This window comes from Rhodamnia argentea, chromosome 5, assembly GCF_020921035.1.
Source record: "Rhodamnia argentea isolate NSW1041297 chromosome 5, ASM2092103v1, whole genome shotgun sequence".
NCBI lineage: Eukaryota > Viridiplantae > Streptophyta > Magnoliopsida > Myrtales > Myrtaceae > Rhodamnia > Rhodamnia argentea.
The window spans coordinates 4739424-4757727 of NC_063154.1; the positions used below are offsets into that span (position 1 = coordinate 4739424).

At 39.2% G+C, this 18304-nt stretch overlaps 3 protein-coding genes across 3 annotated transcripts in view; 1 reads left to right on the forward strand and 2 right to left on the reverse strand.

The window, feature by feature from the left end:
• Positions 1-18304, forward strand: part of LOC115749848 — a 469397-nt gene that overhangs the window by 316150 nt on the left and 134943 nt on the right. The gene's annotated exons all lie outside the window — the stretch shown is intronic.
• On the reverse strand, positions 7453-9537 carry LOC115755000 (cytochrome P450 94C1-like). The gene has a single exon (XM_030694228.2). The coding sequence runs from the start codon at positions 9401-9403 to the stop codon at positions 7865-7867; it is 1539 nt and encodes a 512-aa protein (XP_030550088.1). The 5' UTR covers positions 9404-9537; the 3' UTR covers positions 7453-7864.
• LOC115754839 lies at positions 15304-16549 on the reverse strand. Its single transcript, XM_048279147.1, has 2 exons — positions 16260-16549; positions 15304-16170 (listed from the first exon to the last, which is right to left on the reverse strand). Exons 1-2 carry the CDS (start codon positions 16519-16521, stop codon positions 15395-15397), a joined length of 1038 nt encoding a protein of 345 aa, XP_048135104.1. The 5' UTR covers positions 16522-16549; the 3' UTR covers positions 15304-15394.

The following is an 18304-nucleotide window of genomic DNA, read 5'->3' on the forward strand; positions in this document are numbered from 1 at the left end:
AAAAAAATCTGAGTGGAAAACCAAGCGCCGTCGCCTCCACCTCAACCATCACCGGCAATGGCCGGCGATGGTAGGGCATGGCCGCCGAGGGTCGCCGAGCCACAGCCTGGGGCCGGCGACCCTCGCTGGCCGCAAGCGAGGGCTCGCGGCCCTCCCACGGATCGGGCAAGGGTCGTTGGCGCTTGGTTTTCTGTCGAAGATTCTTGATTCAATCCTCATGATAGAACCGACACCTAGGTACCCGATCATTCCTTGAAACTCTAGAGCTTATACAATCTCGAATACATCCCACTTGCAGATCTGACCGGGGTCGAATCGAGACCTATCTCCATGATCTCCTCCTTGTCCATGACTACGACGTTGTCTGATTTTACGGGAAAAGTACACTTTTAGTGTAAAAAATTGTGTACGAAGATAACTTTAATGCCAAAAGTTTCAATCGGATTACTTTAGTGCCAAATCGAAAACAAAAGGATTACTTTGGTACCTTCGGCGAGAATTTTTGGCCAAAATTGCCACGTGTCATTAATAATTTTTTTTATGAAAAATAACATTTAAAAAAATAAATAAATCCATGTGGGCTGCCTCGTGGACTTATGCACTTTAAAATAAAATAAATTCAAATTTAAAAATTATCTAAAAATTAAATTCATTTAAAATACAAACTTTATTTAAAATAAAATTAAAAATAAGCTAAAAAATTTTATAAAAAAAAAACCTTAAAAAAAGTTGGGCGGAGAACCGGGTAGCGAGGGCCGCCGCCCCCATCATCGTCGGCGAGGGTCGTCGGCCCTTCGCCAGAGCTTGGTGACCCCCTGGCCATTCCATTTTTTTGGTTAATTTTTAACCTAATTTTTCAAATTATTTTGAAAAAACAATTTGTATTTTTTTATTTTTGTAAACTAATTAAGTTTTTATTTTTATTTTTATCATTTTTTTAATTTTTACCTTTTTGTTGATGATTGGACCTCGCTGGTGCCACGTCGGCTTCAAATAATAATAAAATAATTCCATGTTAGATTTCCGGTGGAGCAAATTGGACACTAAAACGATTGTTTTTTAAAAAAACTTGACACTAAAGTGATCCGATTGAAACTTTTAACGCTAAAGTGATCTCCTAAAAGTGTTCTTTTCCCCTGATTTTACTATGGTGGAAAGCCTATGTGCTATTGCAATGGGAAGTTTATGCTCAGAAGGAAAAGTGAACTTTAAATTAAATAAGACTAGGAAAGAAGGTGCTCTTATTGTTCTTGTTAATCGAAAGAATATAGCAACAAATTAACAAAAAAAAAAAAAAAACAAGAACATGCCACCGTTTCCAAGATCAAGTGCGTTGATTCCTAGTTCCAAGAACTGAGAATCATCCCCTCTAGTCCGGTTCCCGATTCCAAGATGGAAACCGGACCACCCGAGAACCAATTACCCCTAATCTAAACAACCGACGGCACATGCTCACGTGTCCCGATAACCTCTAACTATACGCAACATAATTGACTTCTTTTAAGTGATAAATCACTTGATCGGTAATGCAAGAAAGGATTGAGTTATAAGATATTCGATTGAAATTAAGGCTCCGTTTATTTTGTGAAAAATAAATGCTTTGAAAGATATTTTTTTTAAAATGATCGCTTGTATCACTTGAAATAATTAACCAATTAAAAATATTTTCATTACCCAAAATTATTTATATCTAACCATTTTCATTGAAAATGAGAGTATTTTTCATTCATTAATTTTTGTCAGCAATACAAGCCGTCATATTTTGAAAAATATTTTTCTATTCATTTGTTTTTCATTTGTTAGCTAGACAAGCTCTTTTTTTTAAAAATATTTTTCTCATCATTCATTTTTTGCGAAACAAACGAAGCCTAAAATCTTACCAATTATACCATCAAAATCTTTCGGCGATGCTCCCTATTCCATTTTGGTAAGAAATAACTTTTTATTTTTGTTTCCAGTATTTATAAACTTTAGCACCTGGAAAATTACCAAAAAACGTCCTAAAATCTATTGTACGATATCAATTCTGCTAGGGAAGAAATTAGAAAAACTTTTCAATTTGCTCACTTAGTCCTAAACATTTTGATGATTTGCATATGTAGTCTTTTCAATCAAATTGGCCAAAATTATTGAAGTGGACATCGATCATCTTACATTAACAGCCAATACTAATGTGGATAATTTTTCTATTTTTTATATTTTCTAAAAAAAAATAAAAAAACATACAGAAATGCTTTTGGAAAAAATTGCAAAACTATCCCCTTCAGCACCTGATATTCAGTGCTTAAATTTTCAATGATTATGTTTTAGTTTTATCAAATGAGCCTGTGTAACCAAAATTTAATAGATCACACATCTATCTACGTTGATATACATTGTTGTACTTTTAATATGTAGCTAAATACTCATATAATGGAGAATGTAGTAATACGTGTAAACGAAAGTTACTCCGCCCCCGAGGCAAAAATTAATCTCACATATTGATATTGGTAAATTAATTGCATCACTTATTTTCTAACAGAAGAATATGTTCCGTTGACTTTAGAGGAAAAGAAATGACCACAAGTCAACCAAAAATCAAGGGGAAGAAAGAGATTACTATAGAAAAATGGCTTCTGACAACACTCACATGAAAATTAACAATTACATATTTATATCCAAACATATCTGATATCCACATAATGTTTTTTTCTTCAAATTTTCTAGGAATGAATAAAGAAGTCGTGCCCAATGTAAAGAGGTAACTTAAAGCATCGGGCCTTTCCTGCTCATCAAATTCATCATAGGGTTAACTAATAGATGCCCAGATAATTATTCTAAGAAGAAAATGGCACACCAACTTATTTTCAACCTAACCTGTTAGAATCCACGATCTGACCCACGAATCTTCCATATAAATTGCTGGGCGGTGGCTTTTTCCCTTTAGCTGCATCAAATAGACTAGAGCTTCATCATAGTACAGAATTGATGTGTCATTTTGGGATCGAAAAATTGTACATTTACAGAAAATTCGGGGCGCATGCATATATAGGAGCGATGGCCGGTCGAGCTAAATTAGGATTGCAGGCCCTCCTCAGTTCTAATAGGATGAAATTGCGAACAACGATAGACAAGTTGGAAGTCCGGTTAACAAATTGTTGTTATTTGAGTATCTTGAAAACCCTAATTCGTGATAGACAAGTTCAGATAGACCTGACGCATTCATCCGGCGAGTATCTCGAAAACCCTAATTCATCAACATAAGGAGAAAATTGTCCAAAAAGTCCTAAACCTACTGCAGTTTTGCTAATTCGGTTCTAAAGCTTTTAATTTTGTTAATTGAGTTCTAAACATTTTCGCGTTTTGTCAATCGAGTTTATCCATCCAATTTTGGTCGGAAATTGCACATCCGGCGTGAAGTTAGTTTCTTTTTTTCCTTTTTTTTTTTTTCTTTTCTACTATTTTCCTACACATTTTTTCTTCCTCTTCTTTTCTGTTTTCCTTCCCTTCTTCCCTCCGCCGGCCTTAGGCGAGGGCCGGCCTTAGGTGGGGGCCACCCTTGCCGACCTCGAGCAAGGGACGTTTGGGCTTGGCCTGGTGAGGGCAGCCCTTAGCTAGATTGGACAAAGGTTGCCCTTGCCAGCCCAAGCGAGGGTGGTTGACACTCGCCCAAGCGAGGGCGGCCCTCACCCGATGCCAGCCGAGGGAAGAAGGGAAGAGAAAAGGAAAAAGCAAAGGAAAACATAAGAAAGGAAAAAAAAAATTATTAAAAATTTTCCACGCAAACGCCAATCATGTCACTATAGGATGGTCGACATCCACATTATAGATTTTCGATCAAAATTGACTAAATGGACTTCATTGGCAATATATGAAAATATTTATGACTCAATTGGTAAAGTTAAAATGTTTAAGACTGAATTGACAAAATGGCAATTAGTTTAAGACGTTTTTGGACAATTTTCCCCCTAACATAAGCTTCTTCCTTTAGATACACAAGGATGCATCGATGTCTAAACCATCGCGAAAGAAGCAATTCAACTCTTGAGAGGGACAATAGAGAGGACATGCATTGGGGAAAAGTGGGCAAAGTTAAAGACACCAACTCAAAAAAGGGTGGAGTTTGTGTGGTGGTCCTCCTGCCTTCGTGAAGGTCGAGATTATCCATTGCTCGTAGTCAATGAAATTTAATAAATTCGACACCCACATGGTATCGAGAAAAGGTCCAAAAAAAAAAAAAAAAGGGATGGACGAAAATGACAAATGCATTGGGAAATGACTCAGCACATTTACCCTCCTCACATGGTGGGGGGAAAAAAGAAAGGATTCATTTCGAGGGTCCCAATTGAATTTGATTCTCTCATTCAAAGTTGCCATACAAATGGGCTCTCACTCGAAAACCACAAACGAGAAAGAAATTGCAAAGAGGCATAGAATTGTTCAATAGGGCGAATCTCATGGTTTCATCACACGAATTTCTAAGCAGATGAAAAGATAGGTTGCGTTGCATTTAGAGACATCATTTTCGCTAAGACTCAAAAAACATAGGCCGTCACAGGATGACGAGATAAAAATGGAGCATACCCATTTTATCGCCTCCCACCACTTTTCTAAACGATGGGTGACGCCCCGTGGACACCACTCCCACACTTGTGTTTAGTGGATTGACGTAAAGGATGTCCACAGCTTGTACCCCACAAAGAACAGTTGCTGGAAAAAAATATACCCTTTAGACAAAAATCGATCACAAAGGTACCAGACAAAAGTGTCAAAAAAGTCATAAACGTGTCACTTTTGATAATTGAGTCATAAACCTTTTTATTTTTTTTAATTCAATTCAAAACCTTTTGCATTTATTCCAATTCAGTCCTAAATAATTTTTGTGTCGGTTCAGTCATAAACATTTTGCATTTGTGTCAATTTAGTCCATCCGATCAAATTTGACCGGACAGGACCGACGTGGGCGAGCCTCGCCTATCCCGGCAATCACCGACTGGAGGAAGAAGGAAGGAAAAGAAAAATGAAAGAGAAAAAGAAAAAAAAAAGGAAAAATGAGAATAAAAAATATTTTGAAAGTTATTAACTTGTTATTAAAAATTATCCACATCAACATCGGTCGACATCTACGACAAGCGCTAGCCGATCAAAGTTGGCCATATGGACTGAATTGGCATAAATATAAAATGTTTATGATTAAATTGGCACAAAAAATAGGTTTAGGACTGAATTAGCAAAAGTGCAATAAATTTATGATATTTTTGACAATTTTCCCTAAAGGTACTTTACGAGAACTTGTTTTTAGGGAAATTGAGTGTGAGACTTACGTTATAAGTGAATAGAAGATATACTAGATCGGACAATGATAAAACACATTGTTTTAATAGAAACCTTAATAGCATATAGGCTGTTATAGGATAAAGATGGCGAAAAAAGAATTGTGTATATCCGAGATCCGATGGGAACATTGACAATTGTTTTAAAAGTTTAAGTTATTAAATGAATGCACGTTTTAATATTTTATGATTTTAGCACTCTCATTTATGCTTAGTCCGATCTTTTTGCATAGTACTAAGCAGGGAAAATGTATAATTGTAGTGGCAAATAGGGGCTTCAAAGTTTCAAACTACAAACGTTAAGATCTTATGCCATTTAAGATCTAATGAGATAACTGTCAACTGTTTTAAAAGTTTAAATTATTAGATGAATGTACGATTTAATATAATTACCCTAAGAGTATACTCAAGCTAACGTATATGGCTCGACTTTCATCTGATGTTGATATCAAGGTGGCAAGCCCTAGCTAGTGAACAGCGACATCGGAATCTAGACATGTAGCAGACTGGAATACAGAGCCTGAGGTGGTTGGAGAAACAGGTCCATCTGCCAATCCTAGGAGCAATCAACTTAATGCTGCTAATTTCTAGAAAGGTCACTGTGTCTCTTTCCTATAATGGACGCATTTTAGGTCACGTGAAAGGAAAAGGAAAGGCTAGGATATTCAAGCTTCTGTACACTGCTTGGCCCCTGTCACGATGTCGGTGTAGTGGATTTTGGCTCTGTTTATTTTGCAAAAAATAAATAATTTAAAATTTATTTTTTCTGAAAATGACAAATTACATCGCGTAAAATAATTAAGAAAAAACTTCAAATAAGGGCATGAAATGCCTTGATTTTCTCAAATAAATGTCTGAAATGGACCTTAACTCAAAGACGGGCTTGAAGTGCTCTTATTGTTTCAAAGAAGGACTCGACTTAAGGTATTTTCGAAAAAAAATTTCCTTCTTTTCATTTTTTTTCATTTTTGTTATATTTTCCTTTTTCTTCTCCTCATCCAGTCGAGGCCGCCCAAGGCCGCCGCGATCCTCACCTAGGCAAAGGACAGCCACACCAGGGCGATGCGAGCCCTTGCCGGCCACAAGTGAGGCCGGCCTTGGCCTGATCTGAGTGAGGGCCTAAGCGAGGTCGCTAGCTACCGGTGAGCTCTCGTATGCTTTTGCCCAATGGCCGTCGAGGGTCGTCGAGCCCTCGTCAGCCCCAACAAAAAAGAAATAGTAAAAATGAAAATCAAAAATCAAAAATGACAAAAATATTCTTAATCATGCCCTTCTTTGAAACAATGAGGTCATTTCAGGAGTGCCTTTCTTTGAAATAAGGTCTACTTCATGCCCTTATTTGAAATTTTCTCAATAATTAGCTACCGAAAAAAACTTTCATCATCGACAACAATACATGTCGAAACATTATCGTACCGTTGATGGTGAAAATAAGGTATGTTCATTTATTTTTGTAAGTGACACAATCTCTTATTTTTAGGAAAAATATTTTCCAAATCACTTATTTTCCGCGACACAAACGAATCCTTAAATAAACGAACAATTACTCTACTAAAATCGAAAAGTTCACTACCTACCCCATCATCTAGGCATCGTGTAGGTGATCTTCATCGGCATGGAGTTTATTTATCCAAGGTAGGCATCATAGTCGTGATCGCCTTTTTTTAGAGGTAAGAGAATTGCAAACACCAAAGCGTTATTTACAGATAAATTTCTCGTTGACCAACAAAATTTCGAAATCGCCATTCTTGCTTGCTGCGGTAGAATTGATAGATTACCAACAAATACCCTCTATGCTATGGCACATATTAGAAGGTGTTATTTAAAGCCGTAGGAGCTAGCTTAGGTTTCATAGAAGTCACCTATGTTTAATTCTATTCATTACTAGCATATTGGATCAATTGCCATTATATAAACGTGTGTGTAAAGAGAGAGAGAGAGAGAGAGAGAGAGAGAGAGAGAGTCAAATTTAGAAAAACGGTTTTGCTAACATAACAGTTTTGGAATGACGGTGAGAATAACAGTAAGTTATGAGTCATAAATTCTTAAAAGAGTGGATCCCAAAGTAATTTTTAATTAATTATAATTTATTTTTTATGGCACAAAATAGGATGTTAGTCTTATGGCCACTTGATATTACACAATCAATTCCCTTAAAAAAAGTTCGCCAAGATACATAAAACTAGTAGTTGAGGACTTTTGTGATATTCAACCAGCTAGTCCCACTTGCTACATGGTGTCAAAATTTCACTAAATAGATTAAAAAATAAAATAAAAAAGCACGAAAATTTTTCTGGAGCTAGTGACGACAAACAATAAAGCAATTCCCATTTCGGGATTAGGCTATACTACCACCTTATTGTGGGACAAATTTCTGTACCGTGCATCATTTCTCTCTCTTCTTCTACCTTTGGTTTTTTGGACCACCTTTGCACCTAAGGACATCCTTTTTCCGAAAATTGACGTTTTCTCGCATTCCTTTGCAGAACTGTTTACTCACTGAAACTCATCCATCACGTAACCAATTTCAGGTTGCGAAATCAATTCCCCCCCTAGGGTGGAGCGTCCCTTTTCTTCTTGACCAGAACCCTAACCCCACCCTTCATAATCGCGGTGAGGCCCGGACTAAACCGGGGTCCATTCGCTGGCGAGACGACCGTGATGTCGAACTTTCGTAGGACAGATAGCGCCACGATTTTCATCTCGACTATAGCCATCTCCTTCCCCAGGCAAACCCTTGACCCAGCTTGAAAGACCGGGTACTTATACGGGTTCGGAGGACAAAATTTGCCATTTTCGATCCACCTCTCAGGCTCGAATTTCATGCAATCGGGCCCCCAAATTCGTTCCATCCTGGCCATTGCATAAGGGTGGTAAGTAACTCTTGTGCCTTCCTTAACAAACGTTCCATCTGGAAGTTCATCATCCTTTAGGGCAAATTTTGAGTCGAATTGAATGGGTGGGAATAATCTCAAGCTTTCATATACCACCGCATGCAAATAATGCAGCGCCCTTATTTGTTCAAAACTCGCAAATCCTTGATCCCCGTTGATGACTTCCTTGGCCTCGCTCCGAATCCTTGACACGGTGTCGGGATGTGTCCCGAGCAGCCAGAAGAAGGCGGACAATGCCGACACCATCGTGTCCTGACCGGCTAGGATAAAGCTAATGACAATGTCTACTAGATGCTTGTCGTCATCTACGCAAGCCATGAATCTCGAAAGAAGATCTTGGTGGTTGGAAAACCCTAACTTCCTCTTTTGTGATATGACATCCTTCGCAAGGACTTTGACTACTTTGACAGCATCATTGAGTTTCTTCTCCGAGCCGACATTGAGCAGCCTCTTCATCTTCCACACTAATGGAGTGATCGCAAGGGCTCGCTCCGCCGATAACTTTGTTGCGAGGTTGAACGACTCAGCAAAGCTAGAAATGGGCATGGAAGACTCGAGGCACCCCGGGTCTACCCCGAAAGAGAAATTACAAATGATGTCGAAAGAGAACCTTTGGAAAACGTCCTGTAGATCCAAGATCCTCTTCCCGTCCTCAGCTGCTGCTGACAAAAGCGGGAGGAGCCGGTTCTCTATCTCTTTGGTGACGGTTTCGTATGCGTAGGACCGGATAGAGATGCTCCCCAGCTCGAGGCTCGCCATCTTCCTCTGGAATACCCACCAATCTCCGTCGACATTGAAAATGCCCTTGCCGAGAAGATCGCCAAGGATCATGGAGAAAGGCTTCCCTTTCGGGTAATTGTCGAATCTCGTCTTGAGCATGTACTCGACCACCTTCGGATTCGCGGTAACAACATTGCCAAGAACATGGATGTGGATGGTTTGGGATGGAGATTCCTTGAGGAGGTGAGTGTACCAATCACAAAGGTTGTGGAACTCATCTGCCCAACTAGACGTACGGTAACTATCGCAAATGTGGCATTGGCACAAAAGTTTGCGTCTCGCAAACCAGAGAAATACACAGAAGATCAGAAATATAGAGATGGTGAACAACAAAAGGAAGAGGAAGAAGAAGAAGAAGAAGAAGAAGCAAGGAGAAGTCTGAAGCTTATGAAGCAATGAGAATCCTATGAACTCCATTGATGATATTTCTTAACAATATCAAAGGAAGATTCACATTGGGAAGGAAAAGTTCGCCTGGGTAGCTGCAAATTAGAGTGAAAGATCTCTCATTTATAGGAGAAACCTAGCGTCGTTGAGAAAAGAGATAAATAATACATATAATATTAGACTTTTTTTTTTGTGGGATTTGGTCCAGTTGTAACAGTCCCCTAAAAGATTTTGGCACATGGGCTAAAAGGGGAGATAAGTTGTAAATTAAACAATTCGGAAAGAAAATAAATTAAGCCCTAGGTATTATTAAGCATCATAATGTAAGCTTTACATGAAAAATATCATTTTACTTTTGTGTTCATGAACGAAGTGGTTGTTGACTTTGTACATCTCTTTTGGTGGGGAACGGGACTAGCGGCGGATGGGTCGTGGCCGTAGGAGAAAATATAGAAGAGCCGACGTGCACGTGTTAGCTAGAGGGTAAGTAAAAATAATGTTTACGGATTATTTAGGGCGCACTTGGCAACACTTATGCTCTATAAATTAACTTCCGACCATGAATTGATTTTTCTACTTCTATTTCTGAACAGAAGTTGATTTTGTTGCCTTTGAGTAGAAGTTGATTATTATTTTTTTACTTCTTCAAGTGGCTCTAAAACTACTTATGAAGTAAAAAAAAAAAAATGCTCAAGAAGTAGGAAAATGCAGTTACGTAACCTAACGAATTTCTGCATCAGAAGTTGCGATACCAAATCGATTTCCGTTCCATAAAAGAAGTGAAAAGTGTTTAGGAATTAATTTATTAGAAAAAATTAAATTCCATTTTTAATGAAATTTTTATAAGTCATTTTCGATTAATATTTCGTAATTCATCGATTGGAATATTAGCCATAAATGTTGAGGATGTTTTGTGCTAACCACCATGGAAGCATCTTCACGGAAATTGCACTCCTGTTAACTTCTTTTAACGTATTATGGGTTGGTAAAGTGTGGCCAATTTGACCCCCCCAAAAAAAAGTGTGGCCAATTGATTAGTGTTGACTCAGGGAAAAAGATATTAAACACAAAATTACGACCCGCCTTAATCAAAATACAAAGCTAAACATTTTGATTCAAAGTTTGGTGATTGGTCCTGCTTTAGCAATATAGGAACCCACGAACGTGCCCGCGTCGCTATCTCACGAGCCACTATTCATCACGAGCCACTATTCATCATTGAATCCGACGAATGCCACCGGATCTGATTCAACGGTTCATATGGACGCAAAGGGCACGCGCCCGACATTTGATGTCGAAATTTTCTCGTGGCTCACACAACTTGTGTGCGCTCAGAGGGGTCAGATGACGAGTCGTCGTAGGCATGGCCTTTCACTAGTAGTGTTAGAATAGGTCTATATGACATGGGATGACATGACGGGTCGTCATCTCGCACCGCATGAGCGTTCGAGAGAATTGGACTTCAATATATTTGGGATTGGGTTGTAAATGGGTTGTCAGACATTCGAAATGCCGAGTGAAAACGGGTTTATGATATCGAAATCCAACCAGTATCGGGCATAAATAAACTCTCTAGAAACTTATTTATGACTCATTTAAAAATTCAATTTTCATCCGTTGTGATTGGGTTGTTTGTCGCGTATCTCCCTCACCTTGACCGTGGCATCTCCCGCAAGAGTGCCTTCAATGCGCTAATTGCCTGCTTTCTACCGTCTCGGCTGCCTTGAGGAAGCTCTGAGCACTGTCAAGATGATGATGCGCAGCGGCTTTAGCCGGGATCCTAGGGCCTCCACTACCAAGCCTCGGTCGGAGCCCTCGACGCCTTGAGTTCTCCGCACACGTTGTGAAAGCGAGTCAATCGTGAGAAGAACTCTATTTCCCACGTCCATTTCTGCAACGGATTGCCGACCAGAGCTGGCCAGGAACATTAAAAGCTTGTACCCACTTAAGCTTGTTTTCGAAACTTAAGATAACTCATTCATGGCTCACACTCTTAAATATATGCTAAAATAATTGATTGTAGACATATTTTGCCACCTCTGCTCGCTTGATATAGGATTCCTGATGAATCGATATTCCACCATGCATGGAAAGCTCACTAGTCCTTATCATGGCGGAGGAGAATTTAATGCATTTGTATAGACAATTGAATAAAGCTTTATGTAACTGATTCTTCAAATGATCCACGAAAAGACTCCTCCATTTTCAAGTAAACGCATGTACATAACTAATTTGGATGATTAGGTGAAATGGTGTTGTATGAGCATGCCCAATTAGTTTGTTTACATCTGAAGCGGCGTAGAGTTTTCTCAAAATCTCGATAAGAGTCGGCATTTCAAAAGCGTCTAAAAGAGGGGCAAAAAAAAAAAGGGGTTAATACTACGAAAAACATCAAGCTAGTACACATATGACAAACTTATTCCAAATTAATTTTTTGACTACCAAAAATTTTAAACCGATACGCCTATGACAAATTTATCTTCCATAAAAAAAAAAAATTACATGACATATAGCGGTTGACGTGTATATCGGTTGTGGCTTTTTACTCTCCGTTCATTACATGTATACTAGTTTAGAGTTTTTCGTGATATTAATATAATTTAATGAAAACTTATCACATATGTACCAATTTGAAGTAATATTACTCTGGGCTAAATTTAATATAGATATTCAGTTTAAAATTTTTATGATATTAACAAAAAGAAAACACAAATTTACATGTGAAAACCATAATGGGGCTGCATTTTGAGCCATGTGGGGGCCCGAAGCTTTCTAAGCAGTACGGGGAAACGTGGTCAAACTTCATTAATATATATATATATATGTAAATTGTTTATTAAATGAATGCATCTAGAATTTGTCAAATTAAGTTGAAAGATAATATTAAGGAAAGAGAAGATAGAAAAACAAACGAATGAACCGCTGATTTTTTTGCAGAATCGAAGGTAAAGTCGGTCGCATTAAATTTCTATTTTTATTCCGACCAAAAAAAAAAATTTACATGGTCCACAGTTGCACACGTAAACACGTCATGGGTTGCGTCATCATCGCCCCCTACATAGTTTCCCCCACATAATTTTTGTCCAAATTATTTTTTCATTCGTAGGCTAGTACCATGATAATTGCTCTAACGAAATGGACGTTTCCCCGTTATCTTTCTCTCTGATTGGACGTCTCGCAATTAATTTCCAAAAATTGTAAGCAACGCAAAAAAAATAAAAATAAAAAGGTCTATTTTTCTTTTAATTTTTCAATTCTTTGCATTGGTTTTTCCATTTGAGGCATTTGTTATTTATGAAAATTAAAAAAAAAAAAAAAGCAATTTGGCGTGCAAGCTACATCAGCAAGACAAGACACACCCGTGGTTGCTGAAGATCCACTTCTGCAGACCAACATGCGGAGGGCATTGCCAAACACACCATCGCGAGCGACCCTATGTTGAGTAAGGGGGCAATTGACAAGGATAAAGTCAGGGAAAATCTCTAAAACATATTTCAATATTGGACCTTGGACATTTTATATTGTTGATAGAGGTTTCTTAATTAAAAATCAATAACATCGGTATAAAAAAAAAAAGCATGATATGAATGGTGATTTTGCACTTTACATGTATATTCAATGCTATGCTAAATCTAACTTCCAAAAGAAAATAAGACATATTGTTGTGACAATTTCATGATCCATTTTTTTACAAGTTGGGATTTCACAGTAGCCGGATTTTGTCAATGTTTCGTGGTATTCTTGTCTTATTTTTATGATCATTTTCATTACGATATACACTTTTTGTATACATACTTTATCGATACACAACGAAGACAATCTGAAATTTTCTACGGTTCATCAAGAACATGACCCAAAAAACCTAATTTTTGGCCATGCTTTTGACTTCCTCAAAAGTCTAAACCTCAGGGCGTAGCTAGCTGGATTTCCCCCTAAAATAATTGATGGAATATCAATGTTACCTAATCTAATGAACCGCACAATTAAGATATGGGAATCCTTTTCCCCACCAACATTCTGACACTGGGAAAGGAAAAACCTAGTTATTCCATTCTAACAGTAGTGAGAAATGATTATGTGACTATTCTTAATTCACGTTGAGATTAACAAACTATTCTGAGCGAAATAATAATAATAATAATAATAATAATAAATGATAAAAAAAAATTATTATGGGGTCCATTTCTTTAAAATTTTATGACCCACAATATGATGTTACTTTTACAATCACCAAAAAATTATTATGCTAACAAAACCCAATAATTAGAACTTGTTATTAGAGAAATTTAGGGAGAAAATTGTCAAAAGAGTCCTACACATTTCACACTTTTGCCACTTCAGTTTGAAACCTTTTAAATTTGTTGATTCATTCTTAAACACTTTCACCTTTTGCCGATTCGGTCCTATTGCCTGGAAATCATTGACGTGGAAGCTGGTTATCCAACGTGACTCGCTTGATGCCGACACGGACAATTTCTAATATTTTATAATTTTTATAATTTGTTTCTTTTTTCTTTTTCTTTTTCTTTTTTCTTTTTTTCCCTTTTTTTTCTATGGCAGCAGGCGAGGGAAGCCCTTGTTGACGTAGGGCGAGGGCCGCCCTCGCCTAGGCTCATGAGGGCAACCCTTGCCCGGGGCTGCCCTTGCGTGAAGCTAGCCGGGGCGGCCCTCACCCCATGCGGGAGGAAAAAAAAGGAAAACAATAAAAAAAAAAAATTCAAATATTAAATATTACTAAAAATTGTTCACGTCAGCAACGACGGTGCCTCGTTAAACAACCATCATTCACATCAGCGATTTTCGACCAATAAAACCGAATCAGCAGAAGCTGAAAATGTTTGGGAATGAATCGACAGACTTAAAAGGTTTAGGGTTGAATTGGCAAAAGCTGAAAATGTTTAGGAATGAATCAACAACCTGAAAATGTTTAGGACCGAATTGGCAAAATGAGCCAAGTTCCGACTAGTTTTTATACCACATTGCACTGTTTTCTCGTATCGACCACGAAAGCTTTCTCGAGTGATGTTCATCGATTTAAAGAGTAAAATTGACCCTATGATCATAACACTTTTACATATTCTGGTTTCGATTAGAAAAAAGTCATCCTTCCCGATAAAATAAAAATTGTGATCACCGACATTTCTTGTGGCGCAAAATGCGCCTAGCTATTGTAAACAAAATAAATAAATAAATAAAATAAAAATGTCGGTTGTTTTATAATTCATTAGGCAATGATCTCCTGAATTATAGATCGTGTTCACGTGACTCTTGAGGTCTCTCCCACGGTTTTAACGGATGTGAAAATTGCCATTTTGGTCGTCTGGCGTATGAACATTTACTTACATATGTCGAATATATGTTTCCCTCTTAGAAATTTAACAACATGGAGGTTAATATCACGAAAAATTTCAAATTAATATATTTGTGATAAATTTACCTCAAACTAAGTTTTTGATCCCAAAAAATCCAAACTGGTACACTTACTATAAATTTGCCTTCCGTTAATTTCTGTTAAATTTTTTTCCATCAAATTATCGAGTCAAACAATACATGGCGGTTGACAGGTGTACCGATTTGTGATTTTTACCCTTCATCTATTATAAGTGTACTAATTTGGGTTTTTTGTGGTATTGGTCCAATTTAACATAAATTAATAGGGGTAAATTTGTCACGGGTGTATCGGTTTGAGATTTTTTGTGATTCAATTTGAGGTAAATTTATCTTGAGTGTACCAGTTTTGGATTTTTTGTGTTCAAAAAATTAGTTTATGGTGAATGTGTCGCATGTATACCGGTTTGGAGTTTTTCATAGTATTAACCCTTATATGTAAATCAAAGTGCAGTTATTTTTCGACTTTTCTTTCATGAGAAGACTGCTGTGTTTTTTTTTTTTTTTTTGGGTTGAACCCTGGCATGAGAAAATTAAGCGGAACAAGCTGATATGCGTTGAAACTTTATTTGTGATTGTTTTATTCATGAGAGATTCACAGTTATTGCAACCTCTCAATGATTATTTTCACTTTCACTTTCTACAAAGCAACCCCGACCCCTCAATCCCGCTCTTGCAGACCAAGCTTTCGTGTTTGCGGACGTTGCTAGCAGTCGGAAGACGCCGGCCGAACCGCGACACCAAGCAATCGGTCGCGAATATGTTTGAGGTCGTGTACTTGTTCGCACCGCCCATCACCGGCATCACCGCCCCGGGCTTGGCCTTGCTCACGTAGCTCTTCCGGTAAGTCTGGCCGAGCACTCCGTCCACAAAGTCAGTGAGGTTGTAGAACTTGAACCCTAGCTCCAGGTGGGCGAAGCAGTCGTCGCCCGTGATGTTATACCCGTGGACCCTCGACTCCTCCGCCGTTATCGGGACCACCGTCATCGTGATCCTGAAGTTCCCCTCCACCTCGAGCACAAGGCTGTTGGTCTCGCCAGTCCGGGAGATGGACAAGGCCGGCGAGGCCGGTGCTGGGGACCGCCACTTGTAGCCTTCCTTGGCCGGGAGCGAGACGGGCGCGCCGTCGAGGATGACGTTGAGGTGATCGACCTTGTCATCCCATGTCGAGGCCCTCTTCACGCCAATGAGGAGCTTGTGCGAGCCGACGACGACGCCGATGGATTGGACCCAAGTGAAGTCCCTCTTGAGGCTAGGGTTTCGCTTGCCGATGAAGTGGGCGTTGATGTGGAAGTTGGTGTCGGAGACCAAGCAGAAGTCCCTATCTCTCCGGCCATGGAAGAAGAACGTGTTGCCATCTCCACCCACAAACCGCGGGTCTTGACACACAGCACCGGGGAAATTGCAACCTACCGTGGTCAAATTTCATCCGACAAGTGAACATTAGTACAGACAAAGAATGAGACACACCACGTTATATAGATCCATGATCACTTACTGCAGACGGGCTTGCATATGTTGCAATCCATGAAACAACTCGTCGGGCAGGTCGAGGGACAAGGGTGCGAAACCAAGAAACAGTTCGGGAAGAAATGTAGGTGACACCGGACATTCCGTGGTTTCGGCCGCCCGTTAGCATCAATTTCGGGAACGGGTGAGGCTGGCGATGACAGCGATTGCCACGGGAAGGAGATCAAAACGATCACGACCCAGAAGCAGGTCGATCTTTTGAACCTCATGTGCATATGCAGATTACCCATGTTAGGACAAGTTTATGCGGAGGAAAAAGGAGATGTCGTCGGTGTTGGTTTCGATGTTGATCGACTCGTTTTTATAGTTGCTAATGAGCCCCAGGGCTGGTTTAGCTTGTGTTTTACTCTATGGACGTGATGCATGGGATTAGGTCATTAAGCTCACGTGAAGATCTTGTGATTGTGAGCTCCCTCTTCGGAAAAACATGACCCTCCCCGGCTTGTTCTGCGGAGAAAATGTGTCATATACATAACGGATGAGATCTTACGGGGAAGTTACCGTGGCTACTTGTTATCTTTAATCGGAAATGCACAAGATCCTCGTTCATGGTTCATGAATTTTTTGCGTTCGTCACGAAATGTCGACCAAAGGGAGACATTGATGTCCAAATTTCGTCCGCAATTTCGAGTATCAGATCGAAACACTCCGCGCTATATTCTTCGACATAAGTGATGCATCCTAACTTTTCAACCGTAGATTAAGGGTATATTTGGTTCGGCTTTGGAAATGAGCTTTTGAGAAAATGCAAATATCTTTAGCCTAAATGACTTTGGAGAAACGCAAATAGCGTTTGGTAAAAGAAAAAATCCTTTGAAATGCAACTTTGGATTAATAGTGTTTGGCCAAAAAAAAAAAAAATAGCAAAGGGCTTTTTGCATATTTCTATTTTTTTTCATTTTTTTTTATTGCCAAAAATCAAAACCCTTCATCGCCCGGCTCGGGCCGCTGGCATACCAGATCCGGCGCCGGTGGCCATTGGTAGAGGCCACCTAGGGTCGGGCGAAGGGCGATGAGGGCTGCCCGGGTCACGCCCACCTAGGGTAGGGCGAAGGGCGGTGAGGGCTACCTAGGTCGCGCGACCTAGGCAACGCTTGCTGCCCTTCGTCAGCCAGGTCTGTCCTCACCGACCTCTCGCTCAAGAAGGAAAATGAACACTAGATCTAGGGTTTTACTTTTTAAGAAGGGTAAAGTTTGATTTTTAGTAAGGTTTGGACGACAAAATAGGCAACTCACTATTTTTCGTTAATAGGGCCTTCAGTATTCCAAAAATGCTGAACTAATCGCATCCTAACTGCACTTTCATTGAACCAGTTTTTCCTGCGTGGAAGGAAAGGGAAAAGACAGTGAATCATTCGTTCGTAACGGTGGTGGCCTCTCAAATTCTCCGAGTCACGAAGATCTGTATTCTCTTCGCTTTGCAAGTTGGGCTAGAAAACGCTCGTCGTTGCACCAAGAAGAACTTGAAAAGTTGAAGAAAAGAAGTGTTGCCCTACTCATTTTGACCAAAGAAAGAGAGGAAGAATTATTTAGAAAGTGACAAGTTTATTGTAATTGTGACAAGTCAGTCTTAAATCTTTTTGTTTTGTCAATTCAGTACATCCAGTCAATTTTGGCTAGAAATCGCTAACGTGGCTCGATCAACGCCGATGTGGATAATTTTTAATAATATTCCAATACTTTTTTGAACTTTTATTTTTTTCCTTTTTTTTTTTTCTTTTCTTTTCTTTCCCTTTCTTCTTTTTCCTTACCTTTTTCCTCTAGCCTATCATCGGGATCCGGCGAGATTGACCTCGCTCAGCACCTCGCCATCACCAATGACCGGTGGGGGCGAGCTTTGCCAAAGGCCACAAAATCGACTGTGACACCTTGGATTAACTTACTAAGATGCTATCCACTTTGGCCAGATACCATACCAAGCCTTAAGGTTTTGTCCTTTGACGTACATGTGGGCATCTTCCCAGGAGATCATCCATGTTGGGAGTGCTCCCATTTGAGCATGCTTGCCTTTGG